The 20408-nt window shown below is 50.3% G+C and overlaps 1 protein-coding gene across 1 annotated transcript; it reads left to right on the forward strand.

Annotated features, from left to right (window-relative positions):
* Positions 1–868: 868 nt before the first annotated feature.
* LOC131290847 (zinc finger protein 2) lies at positions 869–18909 on the forward strand. Its single transcript, XM_058320031.1, has 9 exons — positions 869–1060; positions 1138–2933; positions 4804–5375; positions 5412–6455; positions 7244–7407; positions 7591–7798; positions 13480–17823; positions 17896–18152; positions 18598–18909. Exons 1-9 carry the CDS (start codon positions 869–871, stop codon positions 18907–18909), a joined length of 8889 nt encoding a protein of 2962 aa, XP_058176014.1.
* Positions 18910–20408: the final 1499 nt, after the last annotated feature.

Consider the following 20408-nt stretch of genomic DNA (forward strand, 5'->3'; position numbering starts at 1 on the left):
TCCGATATTCGCCCTCAGATGGACGCGTTTAACCGAGTTAAAACGGTTTCTCCATATCTTTGTGCTATTTCCTATAAGGAGGATTTTTGTTGGTGCATAGCTTACTTTTGAAACATATCATGTTACCTTATTACCAACTTGTTTTTGTTTTACGATTGAAATTTCGAAAAACAAAGCGAAAAGCGAAGCAGAAAAACTCCACTGCAAATTCACTCCGGTGAAATTGCATTTGCTCGCAACGAGCCAAAGCCGGAACAAAGTGTTTGTTTTCTCTCTTTCCTATAACTTACAGCGTTCCGTGCATAATATCACAAAATGTGTCACCAAGAATACATAGAATGGAACCAGTGGAAGGAGCCACACCTGCGAGAAAGTGTGCGGTTCCTTCGTTCTGAAAGTGTATTGGATCATCTTGAACAAGCAATCGTTGGCCATGCGTTTATCTGTCGGAACCGAGTCCTAATTTTTCGCGTGTATCTTTTCGCCCCCTCTCTTGATGGACACCCAAATCCCACTGCCGCCAATCCCTTGGGTCCGTCGTTACTCTTTCTTTTTCCCCATTTGCAGGATATCCCTATTTAATGAAACGAACAACTTAGTTATAATGAAATTACGAGAAAAAATACATTTTAAGATTTAAACTTTAGAAAAAGTTTTACAAAATTATAAACCTCGCATTATTTATAAATTACTTTTAACTATAATTATAACTTAACAAATATATATATATATACATATACTATATATACTATTACCTACAAACAATACGAGCAAAACAAGCATTATATACACAACAAAAAAAAGACAAACTGCAAAGAAGCTCATCGTTAGGTCAGGAGTTAGAGAAAATCAAAACGAATAAAACAGAATGACTTCACGCAAGCACACAAAATTCTCCACCAAAATTCAGTTCTATCTGAAGCATAGGGAATCGCGTATACTGAAGCTATGCAACGATACCATAGGTCCAGTACCGAACGATTCACTGAGCAAAGCGATCTTCAGACTGTTGTCCAAGCCGGTAGACAATAAAGGCATTATACAACTTTTTGTCGACAAGGTAGGTAGGGTGTAACGGTGGAGGGCGAGTCAAGAAGAGCGGATTAAGACGTTGTTCTTTTGCTTTGACTCTTGTAGGGCCAAACCGCATCCGCATCGACCGCAGCGAGCAACAGCATCGGCAACACTGTGAAGACCGCTCTGCCCGAACCCTACCAGAAGGACGTGGAGCGTTTCCATGGGCGCATCATCTGCAGCGACAACACGTGCATCATCGACCCGGTGGCCTCTCCCAAGAACGACAACAATTCGAATCCTCGCACACATTCCTTCCGAATTGTCTCGTTCAGCAAGGAGAGCGACGCACCGGTGGTGGGCGGCACTTTCGGCGTGACCGACGCCGACGACGCAGCACGGACCGGGGACGGCCATCACCAGCAGCAGCAGCAGCAGCAGCAACAGCAGCACCAACAGCAGCAGCAGGCGGTGGAGCAGGCGCAGAACCTCATCACACGATCGCCGTCAGCGTCGGAGACGGACGCTGCGGGCGTTACTGCCACCGCCGGTGTCGGTGGCTCGACCAGTAACCACAAGGCGATCCTGATGTGCTTCAGCTGCAAGCTCAGCTTCGGCACCTGCCGGTCCTTCATAGCGCATGCCAAAATCGAGCACAGCCTCACACTGAACGATTACGAGCGAATGCTGCTGGAGAAGAACTACAGCAGTGCCATCATACAGACGAACGCGGAGAAGCAGTTCTTTTTCCTGGTTCCTTTCGAAGAGAAATCTTCAGCCAACAGTAGCGGTAGGAAGCACGTCGAGGGTGAAGAGAGATACAAGACCAATAGCAATAATAATGGAGCTGGCATGGGAAACAGTGCCGGGAGCAACAGCAGTAACAGTAGCAGTAGCAGCGTCAGCAGCAGCAGCAGTAGCAGTAGTAGCGCCAGCAGTAACAACGGTGGCAACATCAACAGCAGCTCCACGCTGAATAGTAGCGCCGTCAACACCATCAACGGCAATCACAGCAGCAATGTCGTGGGGGGAAGCAGCAGCAATCCAAACAATGGCATTCTTGGGTTGATATCACAACAGCAGCAACTACAGCACCACGTGCATCAACAACAACAGCAGCAGCAACAGCAGCAACATCACCATCAGCAGCAACAACAGCAATTGCAGCAGCAGCAGCACCATCTGCAGCAGCATGTGTCCCATCCGGTGGAACCGTTCTCGCCCGGTGCCATCGGGTTCGTCGACGGTGGTGGCGGCTTCCCGAAGCTGGCCGCTGCCGCTGCCGCCGCCAACAACGCGCTGCTGTACGAGATGGACAGCAAGCTGCAGCAGAGCTGGAAGCTGGCGATGAATGAGAGTGCGGCGGTCGCCGCCGCTGCAGCCGCCGCCGCCGCCGCCGCTGCCTCGGCCGAGGAGAAGAAGGCGGCCGGCTCCAGCGGTTCGTCGCTGGTCGGGAGTGGCGGGGCCAACTCGTCGGCTGCCGCTGCTGCCGCCGCCGCCGTCAGCGGGAAGCTGCTGACCGATTTTCTCAACCAGCAGAAGATGCTGTCGTCGGTTGGCTCGGTGGAGAATCTGTACGGCAAGCCGAACAAGTTCCTCGAGCTGATCAGCTCGGCGGCGGACATGAAGCTGAACCCGCTGGCGGCGGCTGCGGCGGCAGCGGCTGCAGCAGCTTCCAATAAGGCCGGTGGCGGAGCGGGCGGTGGCAATGGTGGTGTTGGTGGTGGTGGTGGCGGAGGCGGCGGCGGTGGTGCCAGCGGCCTCGATATAAACGCTGCCGGTGACTTCCACCTGAAGAAGTACAGCCCGGTCGATCTGTACAAGCAGCTGCTGGCGAACAACTTCCGGCCAGATGCCATGGACATGGGCGACGTTGAGATGAAGAACGACCATCAGATCAGCGTGAAGAAGCTGGAACCGTAAGTCTCGTTTACCTTCACTACGCCACATTTAACAACTAACCAAGCATGCGAGTTTACCCCTCAGCTATTCGATTTTGCATAACAATGTCAGATGTTATTTCCAGCAGCATGTTTTTCATTGGTTTTAGGTTAGAACTTGCTCAATTGCGATTGCATATTAACATGGCAAGAATAAAATATTCGATTAAGGATTCATAGTGCTCAAGAGGAGCGAAGGAAGTTGAATTATTTAAACTTCGAGACTCCCTTGTAAATTTGCTTACCGGCATATCCTATCCTAAGTGCTGTTCTTTTGAATGTTTTAGTAAGATCAAAGAATAGTTGTTACAATATCATGTGGCAAAAATGGTAATGGTTTCAATTTAATCAGTTTAATGTTTACACATAATGTAATACTAGTACTGTTGTATAGTGTTGCCTTGAAGAAATGCAAGTTGATTCCCAGCAGACTTAACATCTTCCTTATTTGGTATAACTCTGTATAGGATTAGGTTTGGAGATATTCTTGGAGGGTGGTTTCGATGAGTTTAACGGGATTGTACGGCATGTTGAAATGACTAAAGGTGTACGAGAAAGGAGTAGGTAGCAGAAAGGTACAGCAAAACCAACGCGATGGATAGGATTGAACCAATTCAAGTTATTTTTTTCTGAGCACCGGAAACAACCGGGGAGACGGAAAACGCTAAAATCATGAATGTAAAAAATGAAAAGAAAAGGACTCAATACATTACCTTGAAGAACCCCAGACGTAGGGAAGAAAGGTTGTGAAAAATGAAGAGCAATTTTGATGCCAAATGAAAGGTTAAGCCAACAACGGCAGTGCCTAAAACCTATCAGATAAATGCTAAATGAGTTTAGCGACCGAAAGTGATGGATACGGTCGACTGCGAATGTCAAAGTCAGTATAAACTACATCTACCTACGAGCAGGCTTCTAATTTTGAGGCAATAAATGTTACGAACGATAGTAGGTTAGTAGAGAATGAACGTATATTTAAGGGAATTGTAAAGTATACAATCCACTCCATAACCTTGGCACATGCACTTAGAAAGGAGGTCCTACGATAGTTTGAAGACAATTGCTGCCGGGAAGGCTGACGAGTTTTCAGACAAATTAAACAATTGTAGCACTAAGAGAGCAAGGACGATACTGCACTTTCGATAGCACAAACCGCGGGAATGCCGTCTGGTCTTGGAAACAAAAGATGGCTTCTACTTCCTGATTGTATTGAGCACAGTGCATAGATCTATATTTCTGTTCTTCAGCTACTATCTACGATGTCGGCGGGAGTAGTTAGTATCGCCTGTTCAGCTCACCGCTCGCCGGTCCGGCATAGACACTGGAAAATTGCTTGGCAAACAGTTCGCAAGGGCCGGAGCTATAGCTCGAGGATGTAGCTGTACTTGATTGAGGGTTGGTAGGAGTTACCAGTAGGACAGGAACGTTGAAATCTCAGAAAACAATTTTATTTTAGCATGGTAAATAGATGCATCCGAAGTAGATCTCTGGTCCTGAGTACGCCTCTGTATTTGCATCTTTACCCAAACATGCTCCAGCGACTCGTCGGCAGCAGAGCAGGGGAACCTTAAAATAAATGAAACTAAAACCCGGGTTGTTCCATGTTAAACAGTTTTGCCTGATTCAAGCTAAAAAAACTATTAGCTAAATGTATCTGAGTTGACGTTTTTAATACGATAGACTGAGTTTAAAGAGTAGCACATACGGCTTATTTAAAAGACTTGAGCAATTAGTTAACCAAATAGCACAGGCATTCTATTCAACACTAATATAACATGATAAAACAACTAACCGAACGTAACGTTAAACCGAGAGTTACATTGTAATATAACATATCCCCCCTTTGCAGTGAACCATCGACTGCGTTCCGGAACAGCAACTTCAGCCCGAACATCTCGACGCGCAACTCGTGCAAGACGCTCAAGTGTCCGCAGTGCAACTGGCACTACAAGTACCAGGAGACGCTCGAGATCCACATGCGCGAGAAGCATCCGGACGGCGAGACGGCGTGCAGCTACTGCCTGGCCGGGCAGGCCCATCCGCGTCTGGCCCGCGGCGAGTCGTACACGTGCGGGTACAAGCCGTACCGGTGCGACATCTGCAACTACTCGACCACCACCAAGGGCAACCTGTCGATCCACATGCAGAGCGACAAGCACCTGAACAACATGCAGGACCTGAATGGCATGATGAACAAGGGCAGCCAGAGCTTCCTCAACCTGGCGACGCTCCAGGCGAACGAGAAGGTGGTGAACAGCTCGCGCAGCCAGTACATGGCGGCGGCGGCGGCAGCCGCGGCCAGCGGTCCGCTCTCGTCCATGTCGGCCAAGCTGGGTGGCGCGGGGAACGGTGGTGGCGGCGGTGTTGTGGGCGTTGGAGGCGCCGGAGGCCAGTCGAAGGACGGCGGCATGCAAGCTGCCGGTGTTGGTGGCAGCGCTGGTGGTGGTGGTGGTGGAGGTGGAGGTGGGGGCGGCGTTGGATACGAGAGTGCGGTCGGCGGGCGTCCGAAGTCCTTCTTCAAGTGTGACATCTGCAACTACGATACGAACATCGCGCGCAACCTGCGCATCCATATGACGAGCGAAAAACATATCAGCAACCTGAACTCGTTCCAGTCCAGCTTCAACCAGCTGAAGAGCCTGCAGAGTCTGTCGCAGTCGGACAACCTCGACTATCTGAGTGCGATCAATCTCAACACGCTGAAGGAGGACTCGCCGATGACGCGCGTCGACGAGTACACGGCGGCGGCGGCGGCGGCCGCAGTAGCAGCGGCAACGGCGGCATCGTCGGGTGGTGGAACGGGCGGCGCCGGCGGCAATGGCGGCAACAACTGCCTGAAGCCGCTGTCGATGCCCTCGTCACCGTTCGCCGGCACGCCGCTGGACACGGTGACGCCCGACTCGCTGTTCCTGAACCAACCGTCGCCGTTCAGCGGCGCGGGCAGCGAGGCCGGCGGCACCGAGCGGGACTATCACCAGCATCAGCAGTACCAGCTGGACGAGGACAAGAACCCGCTGCACTTCGAGCCCCCGATCCGACTGTCGCTCGATCCGTCCACCTACTACAGCTGCCTGGTGTGCGCCGACTTCGAGACGAACAACCTCGAGGAGCTGAAGCGGCACGTCATCAAGGACCGGTCGAGCAGCGCGCTCGATACGATCCTGCTCGCCGGCGGCGGCCAGGAGTGTCTGCTGTGCGGGCAGCGGGTGCACGACCACGAGCGCCACCTCAAGTCCGAGCAGCACCTGAAGCGGCTGGACCTGCTGGTGCACCTGCTCGAGGGGCGCGACAAGTCCGCGGCCAAGCTGCGCCAGGTCGTCGCGCCCGAGCTGTTCAAGAAGCTGCAGCTGATATTCCCATTGGCGGAGGAATCGAAATTTGCCTACGATGAGATGCCTAGCGTCAGCGAAATTTCCCGATCTCCGCTAATGCTGCTGCTCGAGCCGAAGACCGAGCTGATCGAGCGCGACTTTGCCGGCACCAACGGTATCGACACCGATCGTAAGTAGCGAGTAGTGAGGTTGTTTTGTTTTTTTTTGAAGGTATTGCTGAGATAGAGGCCTCAGACCTGGCTCAGGCTTGAGACCATATGACTCTAGCGAACTCCAGATGTGACCTGACCAGCCTGCATGCGAGGGTTTTACGACATATAAGGATATGTAAAATCAGATACCGTACGTCCAATGAGTCCAAGAGTTTGTATGCCTTATTTACAATTTGGTCTTGAGGCAAAGCTAAAGAATGCCGATCATCAACCCTGATACCAAGATCCTTGATGATATAGTTTATATGCATATTCTGCCATTTGAAGAGTACCACAAGGACAACTCATCAATGAGTAGTTGGAAGAAAAGATACTCAGTAATAGAGGATATGGGACTGAACGATTTGTGGTCATCGGTAAACATAAGCAATGAATTGGAAGGAAGTGTATGACAAACATCAGTTACAAACAAGAGAAATAACAATAGACCAAGGAACCTTGCGGCAACACCAGATTCCAATTTAATTTCCGGCCAGAGATAAAAGACTCGAGCCAAGCTAATAGTGGGTTTAGGTCTGGATAGGTCTGGACGGCATCACATTAGAGGATTCGAGTTACAAAACACTTGAAGTTTGTGACAGGAGCCTTAAGTAGAGAGCCATGTTGGTTGAAGAAAATGGTTCTGCGTGTATGGGAGAGGGTATGGAAAACCGGGATAATTTGTGTTTAGGGTGTTCAATAACTACATCTTGGTCTTCTAGTGAACCTTCTGTACGATTCTGCCACCTCTTTTCGCTCATTCTAGCCACATCTTCCTCGTGCCCCGACAACGTGCAGCTCAAGTGCAACTGCTGCAACTTCTACACGACCTCGCTGGAGAAGATCGGCATCCACAGCCTGTCGGAGAAGCACATCTTCCGGCGGATCTGCTTCGACTACCTGCTGCTCATCGCGAGCGAACGGTCCGGTGCCGGTCCGGTCAAAGGCGAAGGCAAGTGCGAACCACTAACCTACTACTACCCGCGGCCACCTAACCACAACCATCCGCATCCCAACACCAACGCGACCACCACTGCCTCACGAGTCTTGCTGATGCAAATGATGCTACTTGCAGATGGAGGAGGAGGAGGAGGAGGAGGAGGAGGAGGGAAGCACCAGTCCGTGTCCGCGTCGTCGTCGTCGTGTTCGTCCTCGCCGAACCGCGCCGCTGGCGTCAACCAGCTGATGCTGACCTGCGTGCCGTGCGGCTTCAAAACCGACCACATCTACTACATGATACACCATCTGAAGAAGAGCTGCAAGGTGGAGCAGAACATCAACCTGCTCGGGCTGCGTAACATTTTCAAGCTGACGGCCAAAGGTGGGTTGCACAATTTTAGCGTTCTTCTCTTTATTTCTTTCTGAGCCGCATTGCTTGATACCGTCGTGACGTTTGTGCAAGTTGTTTACTAACAAACTACACAGTGTCCAACATGTTCTCATACAAATTCAATAACCAATTATTTGATAACATTAAATCCGGGTTCCTTGGTCGTTTTTTAAGCGAAAGTCATACTTTTATAGAACAAAAACACCATTTGTTTTGGAATAATACCGCCAACAAATTTGTTTACCAGCTACTTTTACCATATTTTATTCTCAAATTTGAAGGATTGCGGCGTTGAACTGGTCACGCATAATAATTCGTTGGATTGAGATCCTGGTGATCTGGGACGCCAATCATTCTTGACTAAAAAATCAGTCGAATTTACCCGTTTTTGGTTATGGTTCCAATTTGCTGATCTACATCATCTTGTTTAAATACTTTATCATCTTTCTCCTATAATTTCCCTACGTTTTTCTTCAAAAATTACTCTTCGGCTCGATAAAAAAGTGAATGAGAACATATTGGACACTATATAAAGTGTTCACAATCAAGCAGCGTTACTATTGTTAGCCGATGGAAAATGGCGATCTTTTCGATTTTCACTACTGTCTGTTGATGTTTCTGAAAATGAATTTAGTATTGCCGTTTTTATTACCTAAAAAGATTTTCTATCAATAGCATTTCCTTTGCGGTTTTGATAAATCAATTACATTTTCTTGAAATTTGACATTATTTAGTGTTATTTTAAACTGTTAACCAATGTGCCTATTGATTTAATTTTCGAGCGATTTTGCTGGTCTTATTTTTCACTCTAAGCAACCAACCCGCACATCATCGGACTAAATCGTACCGCCATCTTTCTTCCAATTGATCTCTCCACGTCCATTTTGAACGTGGCAAAATTGGTTAAACATACGAACAGTTTAAATTTATGCCGGTTGAACCAATTGAAACGTGTTGTCGGATAATATCTATCTTTGGTTTTGTGATTTGATGAAAGAAGAGGAAGCCTAGGATTAGATTTTCGTAGCCATTCGTCTCCAAACAAACTCCTCAAGATGGACAACTCTGTTTTGGTGCACAATTTTCAACAAAGTGTACAAAAGCAAGTGTTTAACGGGCTTTGCGAATTATTAATATTGTTTTGCTTCTTTGCGCAATTAGAAAAGATGTAAAGAAATCAGTTTGCTATACCACAGAATGTGTTTCTATGTTCTCTCCACATATCTTAAGGAACTAAACAAAAGCTAATGGTGGGGGGATATTTTAAGCCAATTTCGGGTTTATGAAATATTTATGTTGAAGGTGTAGTCTTACGGCATCGGAATAAGATGAGTAAAACTATGTTAAACATCGTTAACTTAAGAAGAAAAAAAATGTATCAATAACCATGTGCAAACATGCCATCATCGGAATAAGATGAGTAAAACTATGTTAAACATGAACCTAGAATGCTTGCCGCGACGAGCAGAATAGAACCTGCATGTTTGAAACATTTAATGAGCGATGCAACGGCCTGCATAATGCACTCCGTTTCTCAACGCTCTCGAGCTCAAGATCGAGCTCATGAGCCTCATCTCTCCCGAGGAATTGCACTTGAACGCAGAGAAAGGCAGAGATGGGAATTAGAAGGAGATAATGAAAAAGAGACGAACGCGTTCCAGCGTTGTCATTTTCCCCTCGGTAGGAAAAATGCCCTTCCACCTTTTTATTTTGTTGTTTTCTCTTCTATGCGCTTCGCTGTTGAGGTTGATGTGTCCCAGTTCTGGCCAGGAGGCTGTAAAAAACTGTATAAATTAAAATCAAACCCAATATAAAACCCACAGTCAGTCGCCCACACACTCTTCCAGAGCCGAGCCTTCGCGTCCCTTGTTAGGGATGTTACTCTAGGGATATGGTTTTTTTGTTTTCTTCGTTTCTCCATTACCGTCCCTTCATTCGCTTCCCTCCGTTCTCCCTGGGACAGAATGAATGTTCCTCTTGGACCATGCATTCATGTTTGCAAAGAAAGGAAAGGGAATGCTGGCTTGGTTTGGTGGATGAGCGTTACCGCCCGATCATGTTCTCGTCGGTACTCGTGCACTCGTGCACCGTTGGCTCCCTGCTCCGATCCGACCCCGGGCGGTGGTGTGGTGGTGGTGTGCGCAAGAGGCGAACCGCAACATAATCGATACAGTTAAAAGCCCAGCCCCGTAAACATAGGAGGAACCGGGCACGCACACTCAGGCAGCGCCGCTGAGCTGAGGTGTGCCCATGCTGAGGGCCAAGGGCGAAAGATACTCGATCCCGATCGAGGTTTGTTTAATCCCCGGCAAGAGCGGGACGGTGCGGCCAACTGAGAAAGGGACGGCTCGATCGGATCGGCGGCCGGAGCGGCCGGCAGCATATTTTTTACACGCGCACAAGCGTCAGTGCAAGTTCTGACAGCCGTCCGTCAGGATATATATATGTATAATTCTCGCGCTTGCCATAAATCAATCGGAGCGCGTCCCGGGATCTGTTCGAAGCGTTCTAGCGGAGCGACATAACCTAGCCGTGCTACTTGTGCTACTTAAGTTACCCGTTTGACTTTTTACAGTGTCCCTATGTTTTAAATTTTTGCACCAGAAAACCGTGCACGACGCAATGCGTTACGACAACCGCGAATTGTGTATGTAGCTTAGCTGTGTTTGTTCTGTTTGTTTTTTAGCGTTTAAGTGTGTTTATATTGTTTTGTATATTTTATTTTTGGGTTTTAGCAAACCTAGTGGGCTCATTTGCGCATTTTGCGCACATGCCGTGTATTTGCAGCTTTGGTTTTTGGGTTTTATTTTTACGAACAAGCTACCTCCGTGTACCGGAAGCCACGAGTGAAATCACGTTTACCGGTACTGCGTGATTGAATATTATCATTACTCAGAGTGCCGTTTTTTCGCGAATTGATTGTGCAAACCGATGGCCGCTGAAATTATGCGAGCTTTGTGCGCATTACGGACCGCTTCGGTTGTCCCGAGGACCGCGTTAATTTTTATGACTCGCGCAAACGTCGCACAATTTCCCTTTGCGCGAGCGAGCGAGCCGAACCGACGGCGTTAATAATCAAACAATCGCACCTCCAGGAGGTTTCCTATCCGCGCACGCACTCGCTACATGTACAACTACAGGCGTATAAATATACACACATACATGCACTTCTGTGTGTGTGTGTATATGCTGGTTTAGTTGTGCTGACAATAGCTTCTTTCCGTTGGGCCTCCATCCGGTTATGCGCCAAGCGAACGGTTTTATGCGCGCGTGAACCACTCACGTTTTCGTTCGCTGGCAAGAATAAAAAGGTACTAAGGGAGGGAAGGAATGGGAGGGAGGGCGGAAAGGACCGGGTGGCTCCCATACGAATCGTCACATGAAAGGGCCACACAATTTCATTCACACATTTCTGGGCCTTTCCGTTTTTCTCCCATCCTGCGGGAGGATTTTTTGGACCCTTTGCTTCGCCTTTGGCCGTTTCTGTTTTTTTCACCCCTTATTTGTTTGTCTTGTCTACCTTTGCTCTATCTCTCTCCCTCTCTCTCTCTCTGTCTACTGCCCTTCAGCCAGTCTTCGGTCCAACCTTTTCCTCTTCATTTATCACCCAAGTGACAACCTTTAGCAGAAAAGGGTGTACGCTCTCGGACACGTTTTCGCCCTAAGGAGTTTGCTGCCTCTAGCTCTCCCGCTTGGTATGTTGGTCGCTTCACCCGAGGCTCGTTTTTATCGAATGTACGCTGTTTCCTGTTTACTTTTTCCCCCTCTCGCGAAGACGCAGCACGGGGATTATTTGGAGGTTTTTTTTTATTGCTTTTGCAATTCAATGCTTCCCGGATCGGATGTAGGAATAGAGTAGAGTTTCTGTCCACGCAGTACCATTTCGTACCTATTATGCAGGGGTCGGCAAGCTCTACTGGCTGCCGCTGCAAACTTGCCACATTGACTACCAAGCGGTTTTCTGAGGCTAAGCAAAGACTTGCCTTCCCAAAGGATTAATTTTTAATATTACGTTAATTTTTATGTTGTCTTTTTTATTTACTTGTGGGACAAAAACTTTTTAGAACTAATGGCAGCTGGCTATCAAAAATGATAGCCAAGGCAGTCAACGTGTTAGAAGTGAAAAGATCGGGTTGCATCAACCATAAAAAACAACGTTATAATACCGACTGTATAACATCAACTGGTACGATTATCATTTCTACCGACACAGCTATAATAAACATGCTCGCTTTATAAAATAAACTGATCCTCTCGGAATAGCATGTGCCGCAGTTAGAAATAATGCTGCTACTGTTATAATATCATCTGAAAACCCCTCTAACAATGAATGAAAATGTATTTCTATTTTCCTCCATCTGTTTTACTTCTTCTGCTGAAAAAAAATGGAAAAGGCAGCATCAAAACTATAGTATTATTGAAAACAAGCTCTTTGGGAAGCTAAATCTTTGCTTAACCTTCGAAAACCGTCGTTTTAATAAATGTTTTAAACAAATTTTATTAAAACATATTGTACTAAAAAAGTGTGCCTAAAACGCTTGGCAGTCAATATGTTAATTGTGATTTTAGGTTCGTTTTTTAACCTTAAGTTTCCTGAGTTCATACTTGTTCAATCTGAAAACTACTATTTTCCCGACTTTTCTGAAATTGATGTAACTCCAAGCCAAGAATGAAGATTGCCTTTTTGTATTCGTTTTGTATATTCATGCATTGGGTATTGATTATGTCGTGACGGTGTATCGATTTGCGTTGAACACTTCTTTTTACGAAGCGCCTATATCATTTAATCCACTTTTTATGGTTTGAAACAACTCTATTACGTTTGCTGCAGGATGTTTCAATTTGACAGCAAGATAATTCGAAGCAAGAATGTATGTAACATTCATCATTCTAGTTTGTGATTCTAATGAAGGTTTGCCAACCCCTGTTGGGGTAACCTTTAGATTTTCTGTTCGAAAGATATGCGGCGAATAATAATATGTTCGCTGCGCATATTACGCTGTGCAAGCGTATCCTAATCGCATCTATTCCCCTTTCGTTGCGCGCCGTGTAAATATTGTAAACTTTCGTCGTGCTGCTACTTTTTGTTTTGGCTAAGGCAGATAGCAAAGGCTTGGTTGCCATTTTTGCTTGTTGTTTCGCACCGATCGGGCCGGACCTGACCTGGAAAAGTCGAGCAACAACGTCGACGCAAGGAAGGAAACGCTTATCGCGCGTCGTTTCTGCAAGTCGAGAACGGCCGACCTGGATGTTTGTTTAAGTTTTCACTCGATTGCAGTGGAGCGGTGTTGCAACGACAATGGGGGTATGCGGGGAACGAGGGGGAAGGTATAAACAAACAAGCATGTTTGCGGTGCAATACTTCCTTGGTCCGAGGCAAGACGGTTCCGAACCGTCCGGAAGATAGGGATTTTATTTTCAAAATAGTTTGTTTTGTGTATGGCAACGATAACAGCAACCGTTGCAACACGAAATGTTATCGATGTTGGGAGGACCAAGCTACCCGAGAAAGGGACAAAGTGTTGGATTGCATCACCTTCTCTGCATGCGTCCGAATGGAACGTGAAACGAAAGAACGCTGGAAGTGACGTTTAGCGAAAGGAAATGAAATGCACGCGTTTTTCACAAAGCTCTCCTTTTCTATTTCCTCGCCCCCAACCCGATGAAAGCAGGCCTGGACGCCCAAGATGCAATGGATACGGCGGACAACGGGCTGTGCAGCATACTGCAGGAGAAGAAGATGTGGAACGGCGAGAACGCGGCCAGCAACAACAAGCAGGCGGCGGGCTGCAAGGACCGCTGCCTGGTGTGCAGCGTGTGCAACAAGTTCTCGTCGAAGAAGGCGAACGTGATGCAGCACCTGCTGGCGAGCCACAACCTGGTCGGCAACGAGCTGCTGGGCGGTGCGAGCGAGCTAGCGCCCAATGTGCCATCGCTGCAGAAGAAACCGTTCGACTACTTGCGCACGCTGACCGAGGCTCGGTGCGCCCAGAACCTGCGCCTCATCGAGAAGGTGACGTTCATGAGCGACTCGTTCGCGCTGAAGGAGAACTGCAACGATCTGAAGCACGGCAGTCTGGCGGAGATGCTGGAGCAGTACCAGGCTGCGACCAAGCAGCAGCAGCAGCAGCAACAACAACAGGGTCATGAACTGAGCGAAGGAGTGACGGCCGCAAAGTCTCCGCCATTGGAGCGACAACCGCAGCAGCTGCTGCAGCAACATCTGACGTGCCCGCTCTGCTCGGAAACGTTTCTCGATCAGGTGAACGTAGAGACGCACGTGCTGCGCGTGCACAACATCAAGATGGATGGGCTCAATCGACTGCTGAAGCTGGTGGATACCTCGCAATTTCTGAAAACCACCACCTCCTCCACGAACGGCGGCGGGCTGGCCTCGTCCGGCAAGTCGCCCAGCAACAGCAGCAGTCCGATCGAGAAGCACCATCATCACCACCACCATCATCAACACCAGCCGCCGTCGCCGGCTGTCTCTCCGGTCGGGTCGGCCGGCAAGGAAGGGTCGGTGTCGCCGGGCGGCGGCGGCGGTGGCGTGCCGAACATCCGGTGCGCGCTCTGCAAGGCGTCGTTCGACTCGATGGTCGACCTGAAGATCCACTGCAACGAGAGCAACCACTTCAAGCGGAGCGCCGACTCGGACGATCTCGCCTGCTTCCTGCACGACTGCAAGGACGCGTTCGACAACCTCGCCGACCTGAACCAGCACTTCAAGGCAAGCCATCTCAACTTTCTGATCTCCGAGCATCACACCTACAAGTACCGCTGCCGCCAGTGCCCGTTCGCGTTCAAGACGCACGAGAAGCTGAGCCGGCACCTGTTCTACCACTCGCTGCGCGAGTCGACCAAGTGCTTCTACTGTGATCATCACTTCAAGAACATCAACTCGCTGACGGCGCACATCGCCGAGAAGCACCCGCAGGAGGCGCTGCAGTCGAAACCGTCCCCGCCCGGTATCGCCTCGCCCGACACCTCCATCCTGTTCTTCAAGGACCTCAAGCGCAAGATGCTCCACAGTCAGCAGCAGCAGCAGCAGCAGCAGCAGCAACGCAATGGGCTGAGTCCGCGGTCGGATCGGTCGGGCGGGCGGGACGCCCGGGATAGTGTGGACGAGGATCGGCTGAGCGAGAAGTCGGTCAGCTCGAAGAGCAGCAGCTTCTACTACGACAAGAGCCTCGACGGGAGCGGCACGCTGGACGGGGGTCGGTATGCGTGCGGCGACTGCCAGTTTTCGTTCACGGATGCGGCCGCCCTCGAGCGCCACCTGGCCACCGCCTGTCATATGCCGCGGGACGACAAGGCATCGCCCGATGGGTCGCTGCTCGGGTCGTTCCCAGCGCTCGGCAAGCAGCAGTCGGGCACCGGCGGCGGCCACCAGCAGCAGCAGCAGGCCCACTCGGGCTCGGGGCTGCAAACCCAGCAGCTGCCCGCGTCCGGCTCGGCGTCCATCTTCTACGACATCAAGTCGGAGAAGTTCACCAACCCGAACCGCCCGTTCAAGTGCACCATCTGCATGGAGAGCTTCACGCAGAAGAACATCCTGCTGGTGCACTACAACAGCGTGTCGCATCTGAACAAGCTGAAGAAGCTGAAGGCGGAGAAGGGTTTCGCGCAAATGTTCACCGGTTCGCTGCTGGGGGCCAGCGACAGCGACGGTGGCAGCTTGGAGCGGGGTAAGAACTCACCCTCGCCGTCGAGCCTCGTGCGGGAGGTGGGTGCGTCGGCGTCCCTCGGTGGATCGTTCAGCGACAAGGCGGCCACGCCCTTCTCGATGCCGATGTTCGCCGTCGACGGGTGTCTGGGATCGGGGGCGAGTGGCGGCGAGAAGCGCAAGGACATCAGCGACGAGAAGGAGTCGGCCCGGAAGAAGTTCAAGTGCGACATCTGCAACGTCGCGTACACGCAGGGCAGCACGCTGGACATTCATATGCGCAGTGTGCTGCATCAGACGCGCGCCTGTCGGCTGCAGGAGCGAGGTCTCTTCTCCGGACAGCAATCGAGCAACGCGTCCACGGCGTCCCAGCAGCAGCAGCAGCAACCATCCCCACAGGGAGCCGCCGCCGATGGGCCGAAGAAGAAGGCAGGCAGCGAGTTCCCGCTTATCCATCCGATTCCGGAAAGCCACGATCAGTCGCCGAATCTGCTGGATGAAAACTCCATGCGCAAGCTAAAGTCGCCTTCCGAGCAGCAGCAGCAGCAACAGCAGCAACAGCAGCTTCAGCAACAGCAGCAGCAACTACAAGCGATGGGGCAGCTCGGAGCGGGACCGCTGTTCTGCGGAGTGCCGGCCGTCGGTGGAGGAGACAAGCCGGAGATCTGTGTGTGCGAGTGCTGCTACCAGATGTTCCCCGGCAAGCTGATGCTCGAGGCGCATCTCGACCTCAACCCGGAGTGTTTGGCGCACAAGAAGAAGCTTCTGGATGCGGCGGCGGCGGCCGCGGCCGTCCAGGACAGTGCCGCTGCAGCCGCCTCCTTCAACGACGGTGCAGCTGCGGCAGCGGCAGCGGCGGCGGCCGCCGCCTACCAACACCAGGCGCTCATGAACGACCTGGTGAAGGTGAACGCACTGTCCGGGTTCGACGCGCTGAACGCGTCCGACGCGCTGCTGGGTGCGAAGAGTCCGCTCATGCCGGCCCTCGATCCCACCGCCAACCTGATGGATCCGAACTTCCTGAAGAACGCGTCGCTGCTGCAGTTCGCCGCCTCCGATCCGAACGCCAAGCTCAACCCGAACGCGCTGAACGTGCTCAACTTCATGCACTTCCACCATCTGATGTCGCTGAGCTACCTCAATCTGGCGCCGCAGCTCAACTTTGGCGGTGTGCCGGCGGGCAAGGTGGACGGTTCCGGCGGTGGTAAGCCGGACGGTTCGCCGGGCGTGGGCATTTCCGACGGGGGCGTCGGCAGCCTGGGCGCGAACAGTGTCGGAGTGGGCGGCGGGAAGGCGGGCAAGCACGGTCCACCGCCGGGCGTCTGTGCACCGGTCAATCTGAACGGCAAGCCGCTCGACCTGAACAACCTGCTGCCGCACGGGCTGGACCCGAAGATGGGACCACAGCCGCCGCAGCAGGGTGGCCAGCAGCCGTGCACGCAGAAGCGGGCCCGCACGCGCATCACCGACGAGCAGCTGCGCATCCTCCGGTCGCACTTCGACATCAACAACTCGCCGAGCGAGGAAAGCATCCAGGAGATGTCGATCAAGGCGAACCTGCCGCAGAAGGTGGTGAAGCACTGGTTCCGCAACACGCTGTTCAAGGAGCGCCAGCGCAACAAGGACAGCCCGTACAACTTCAGCATCCCACCGTCGACCAAGCTGAACGTCGAGGAGTACGAACGTACCGGCGAGACGAAGGTAACCGACCTCGAGACGTCGTTCAAGTCGGTCGAGACGTCGCAGGACAACTCCTGCTCGCAGAACTCGAGCGACATGAGCAAGGCGCTGAACGAGGCGATGAAGCAGAACATCTCCAAGTCGCTGCTGGAGTCGCTCAGCAAGCACCAGCAGTCGGCGGCCGGCCACCCGGATCTGGTCGGCGCCGCCTTCCAGCTCAACAAGAGCCTCTTCCCGGACAGCTTCGTCGGCGCGGACTTCAGCAGCCACGACGCGGTCAGCTCCGTGTCGGACTACTTTCAGCGTGCGGCGGCCGATGCGGTGGCACTCGGGGCGGCCGTCGGTGCGGTCACGATGCCCGGTGCGGGCGGTGGAGCCGGTGGTGTCTTGAGCAGTGTCGGTATCGGTGGGCCTGCTCCTGGTGGTGGAGTTGGTGGTGGGGGTAATGTTGGCACTGGCCCACTTACCGGCGGTGGCGGCGGCGGCGGTGGAGGTGGCGGGGGTAAGAAGAAAAAGATCAAGTCCGAGTCGTCGAACGATAGTCCAACGCCGGCGGACTTGCAGCTCGACTCGTCGAACTCCAGCCCGATGCCGATGCGACCTCCGAGCGCCATCTCACTGAAGAAGCACATGGCCACACCGCCGACGGCTGGCAGTACTCCCGGGAGCGGTGGTGCTGCCGGTGGTGGCGGAGGCACTGGTGCTGGCGGTGGTGGTGGCGGCGGTGGCACGCTGCTCGAAGACATGAAGATACCGAGCCCGATCGACAGTCCCGTCATCTCGTCGCCCAACTCGATGGGGCTGCACACGATGCCGCCGCAGACGCAGCCAATCACCTGCTCGAACGGCAAGCGGGCGAACCGGACGCGCTTCACCGACTACCAGATCAAGGTGCTGCAGGAGTTCTTCGAGAATAACTCCTACCCAAAGGACAGCGATCTGGAGTACTTGAGCAAGCTGCTGATGCTTTCACCCCGCGTGATAGTGGTGTGGTTCCAGGTAAGTGCCTACCGACGTACGCTACAATCTAGAATTGAGTTTCCATTACCTTGACGTTGGTGAGGCAACTAACATAATAGAGTATTTGGTATTCTGACTATTTGAAGCCATTTTGTTCTAACTCTCCATTCCTTTGGCGTTAGATAGGTAATTAGGATAGTAGAGTATTTGGTATTCTGAGTATTTGAAACCATTTTGCCAACTCTCAACCATTCCGTTTAAGCCTGTTTCGATAATCACATCCTAACAGCGAATGTCAGGATCAGGTTCCTTATGTAAAAGATATTACCAGAAGATAGTGTTCTGTAGTTCATTCACCAACTGTGTCTAATTCCATGCTTCTTTTAACTCCTGTGGTTCATGGATCAACTCTTTGTTCTGATTGCTTTATTGGATGTCACCGTTTTGATGTTGACTAACGCACACTGCTCTCTACCTTCGACAGAATGCTCGCCAGAAGCAGCGCAAGATTTACGAGAACCAGCCCAACCCGACGTTCGAGACGGACGAGAAGAAGGCAATCAACATCAACTACACCTGCAAGAAGTGCAACCTCGTGTTCCAGCGCTACTACGAGCTGATCCGTCACCAGAAGAACCACTGCTTCAAGGAGGAGAGCAACAAGCGGTCGGCGAAGGCGCAGCTGGCCGCGGCCCAGATCGCCCACTCGTTCACCAGCGGCAGCGAGGACTCGGACTCCAGCCTGGACGTCAGCCGACGCGAGTTCCAGCCCCGCGAGAACGACTGCCCCTTCTAGGAGCCGTGGACCGGCTGGCGTGGACCGCCGGCAAGCATGCAGCACTAGCACGGCTCGGCCGCATTCGACTTTTCCCAGCGTGTCCCGACCCCCGCTGATGCTGCCGCTGACTTCCCTTCCGCCCTCTGTCGGAGCGCATTGCTTCCAGTAACCAGCTAACTCGTCCAGTAGCTTCCGGTTAACCTCTCTTCTTTTTCGTAGGCTTCATGCTGCAGCTGCGTGTTTGTGCGCAGTTGTCGTTCTGCCCGCTCCGACAGAGGCCATTTTCAGTTTCAATTTTGCTTCTGTTTTGTTTTCTTTTTTAAAATAATGTGTAGCATTTCTAATCATTCCACACACACACTCACAAACACGTACTGTCCCAACAGCAACGGTACCCTCTTGCCCCATCTTACAAGTAGTTTGTTTTGAAGCCCCATTCGAACTGTGTAAGTTCACAGTCACCACGCACGATCGGGATCGGGTCGCGTTCCTGCTCTCCAATCCCCATCCGTCGTGTTAACTTCCTCGCCTTCATTTGCTAGTGAAATATCGTTATTTTTGTTTTTTTTATACATTATTTTACAAGATTGTCTATAACTTATAGTCATATATACGTTCAAACCGTTTTTTTAAGGATAGTTTTTTTCTTTAAAACTAATAATAAATTTTTCCTTTACTATTAGACAAAGACAACTTCAGTTATAAAATTCTAAGACAATGAGTCGAAAATCCCCGCATCAAATGTAATGTGAAAGTTCCTAAAACAAAAGATCGCAAATATTAAGAATTTAGTTAGATAAAAAAAAGAAACTAAAAAAAACAGAAAAACAAAACGTGTTGGTCGTGCGTCTACTATTATTTGGACATGTATCCGAATGTATTTAGATTGTTTTTCGATTACGATGGATAATGTTGCTTCTCGTTTTATTAACTCTCACCCTTATTTCCTTTGTGTTTTGTTTAGATATCCACTCTTCATCACGACAGTAAGAAATTTAACCTTATCGAAGGTGTTGTTCCAGATTAGCAATATTAAGTTTACATTGATTGATCTACATGACGTCTGTTAAACTTTGTCGTTTTGCCTATAATACTCGATTGTCTCGTCTTTTACAAGGTTCTTGAAACAGTTTCATAAGTTACTGAAACAAATTCAGCATGGTTTCACTGCCATTTCATGGCTTTTTAGCCGTTTAATTTATTTTATCAACTGTTGCCGTTTTAAAGCCCAAACAGGGAGTAATTTGTCATTCTAATTTCGATACTATATCTCAATTGTTTAAATAAAAACAAGATACATATTGGACTCGTGGTCTACAAGGTTGTTTTAAACCTGCTTAAGTTATAAAATTACATGTACCATCATTGTTTAACAGAAATTAAACCATAAATGGTTTATAAGTATTTTATGTTGTTTTATCAACTGTCAAATATACGCCGATGTAAAGTCCATGCTGGGAGTAATTTAGTAAATCTCTATTCTTCTCTTCTCAATTTTCTGTAAAACAATGCAATAT

This window comes from Anopheles ziemanni, chromosome X (genome assembly GCF_943734765.1).
Source record: "Anopheles ziemanni chromosome X, idAnoZiCoDA_A2_x.2, whole genome shotgun sequence".
NCBI classification, from domain to species: Eukaryota; Metazoa; Arthropoda; class Insecta; order Diptera; family Culicidae; genus Anopheles; species Anopheles ziemanni.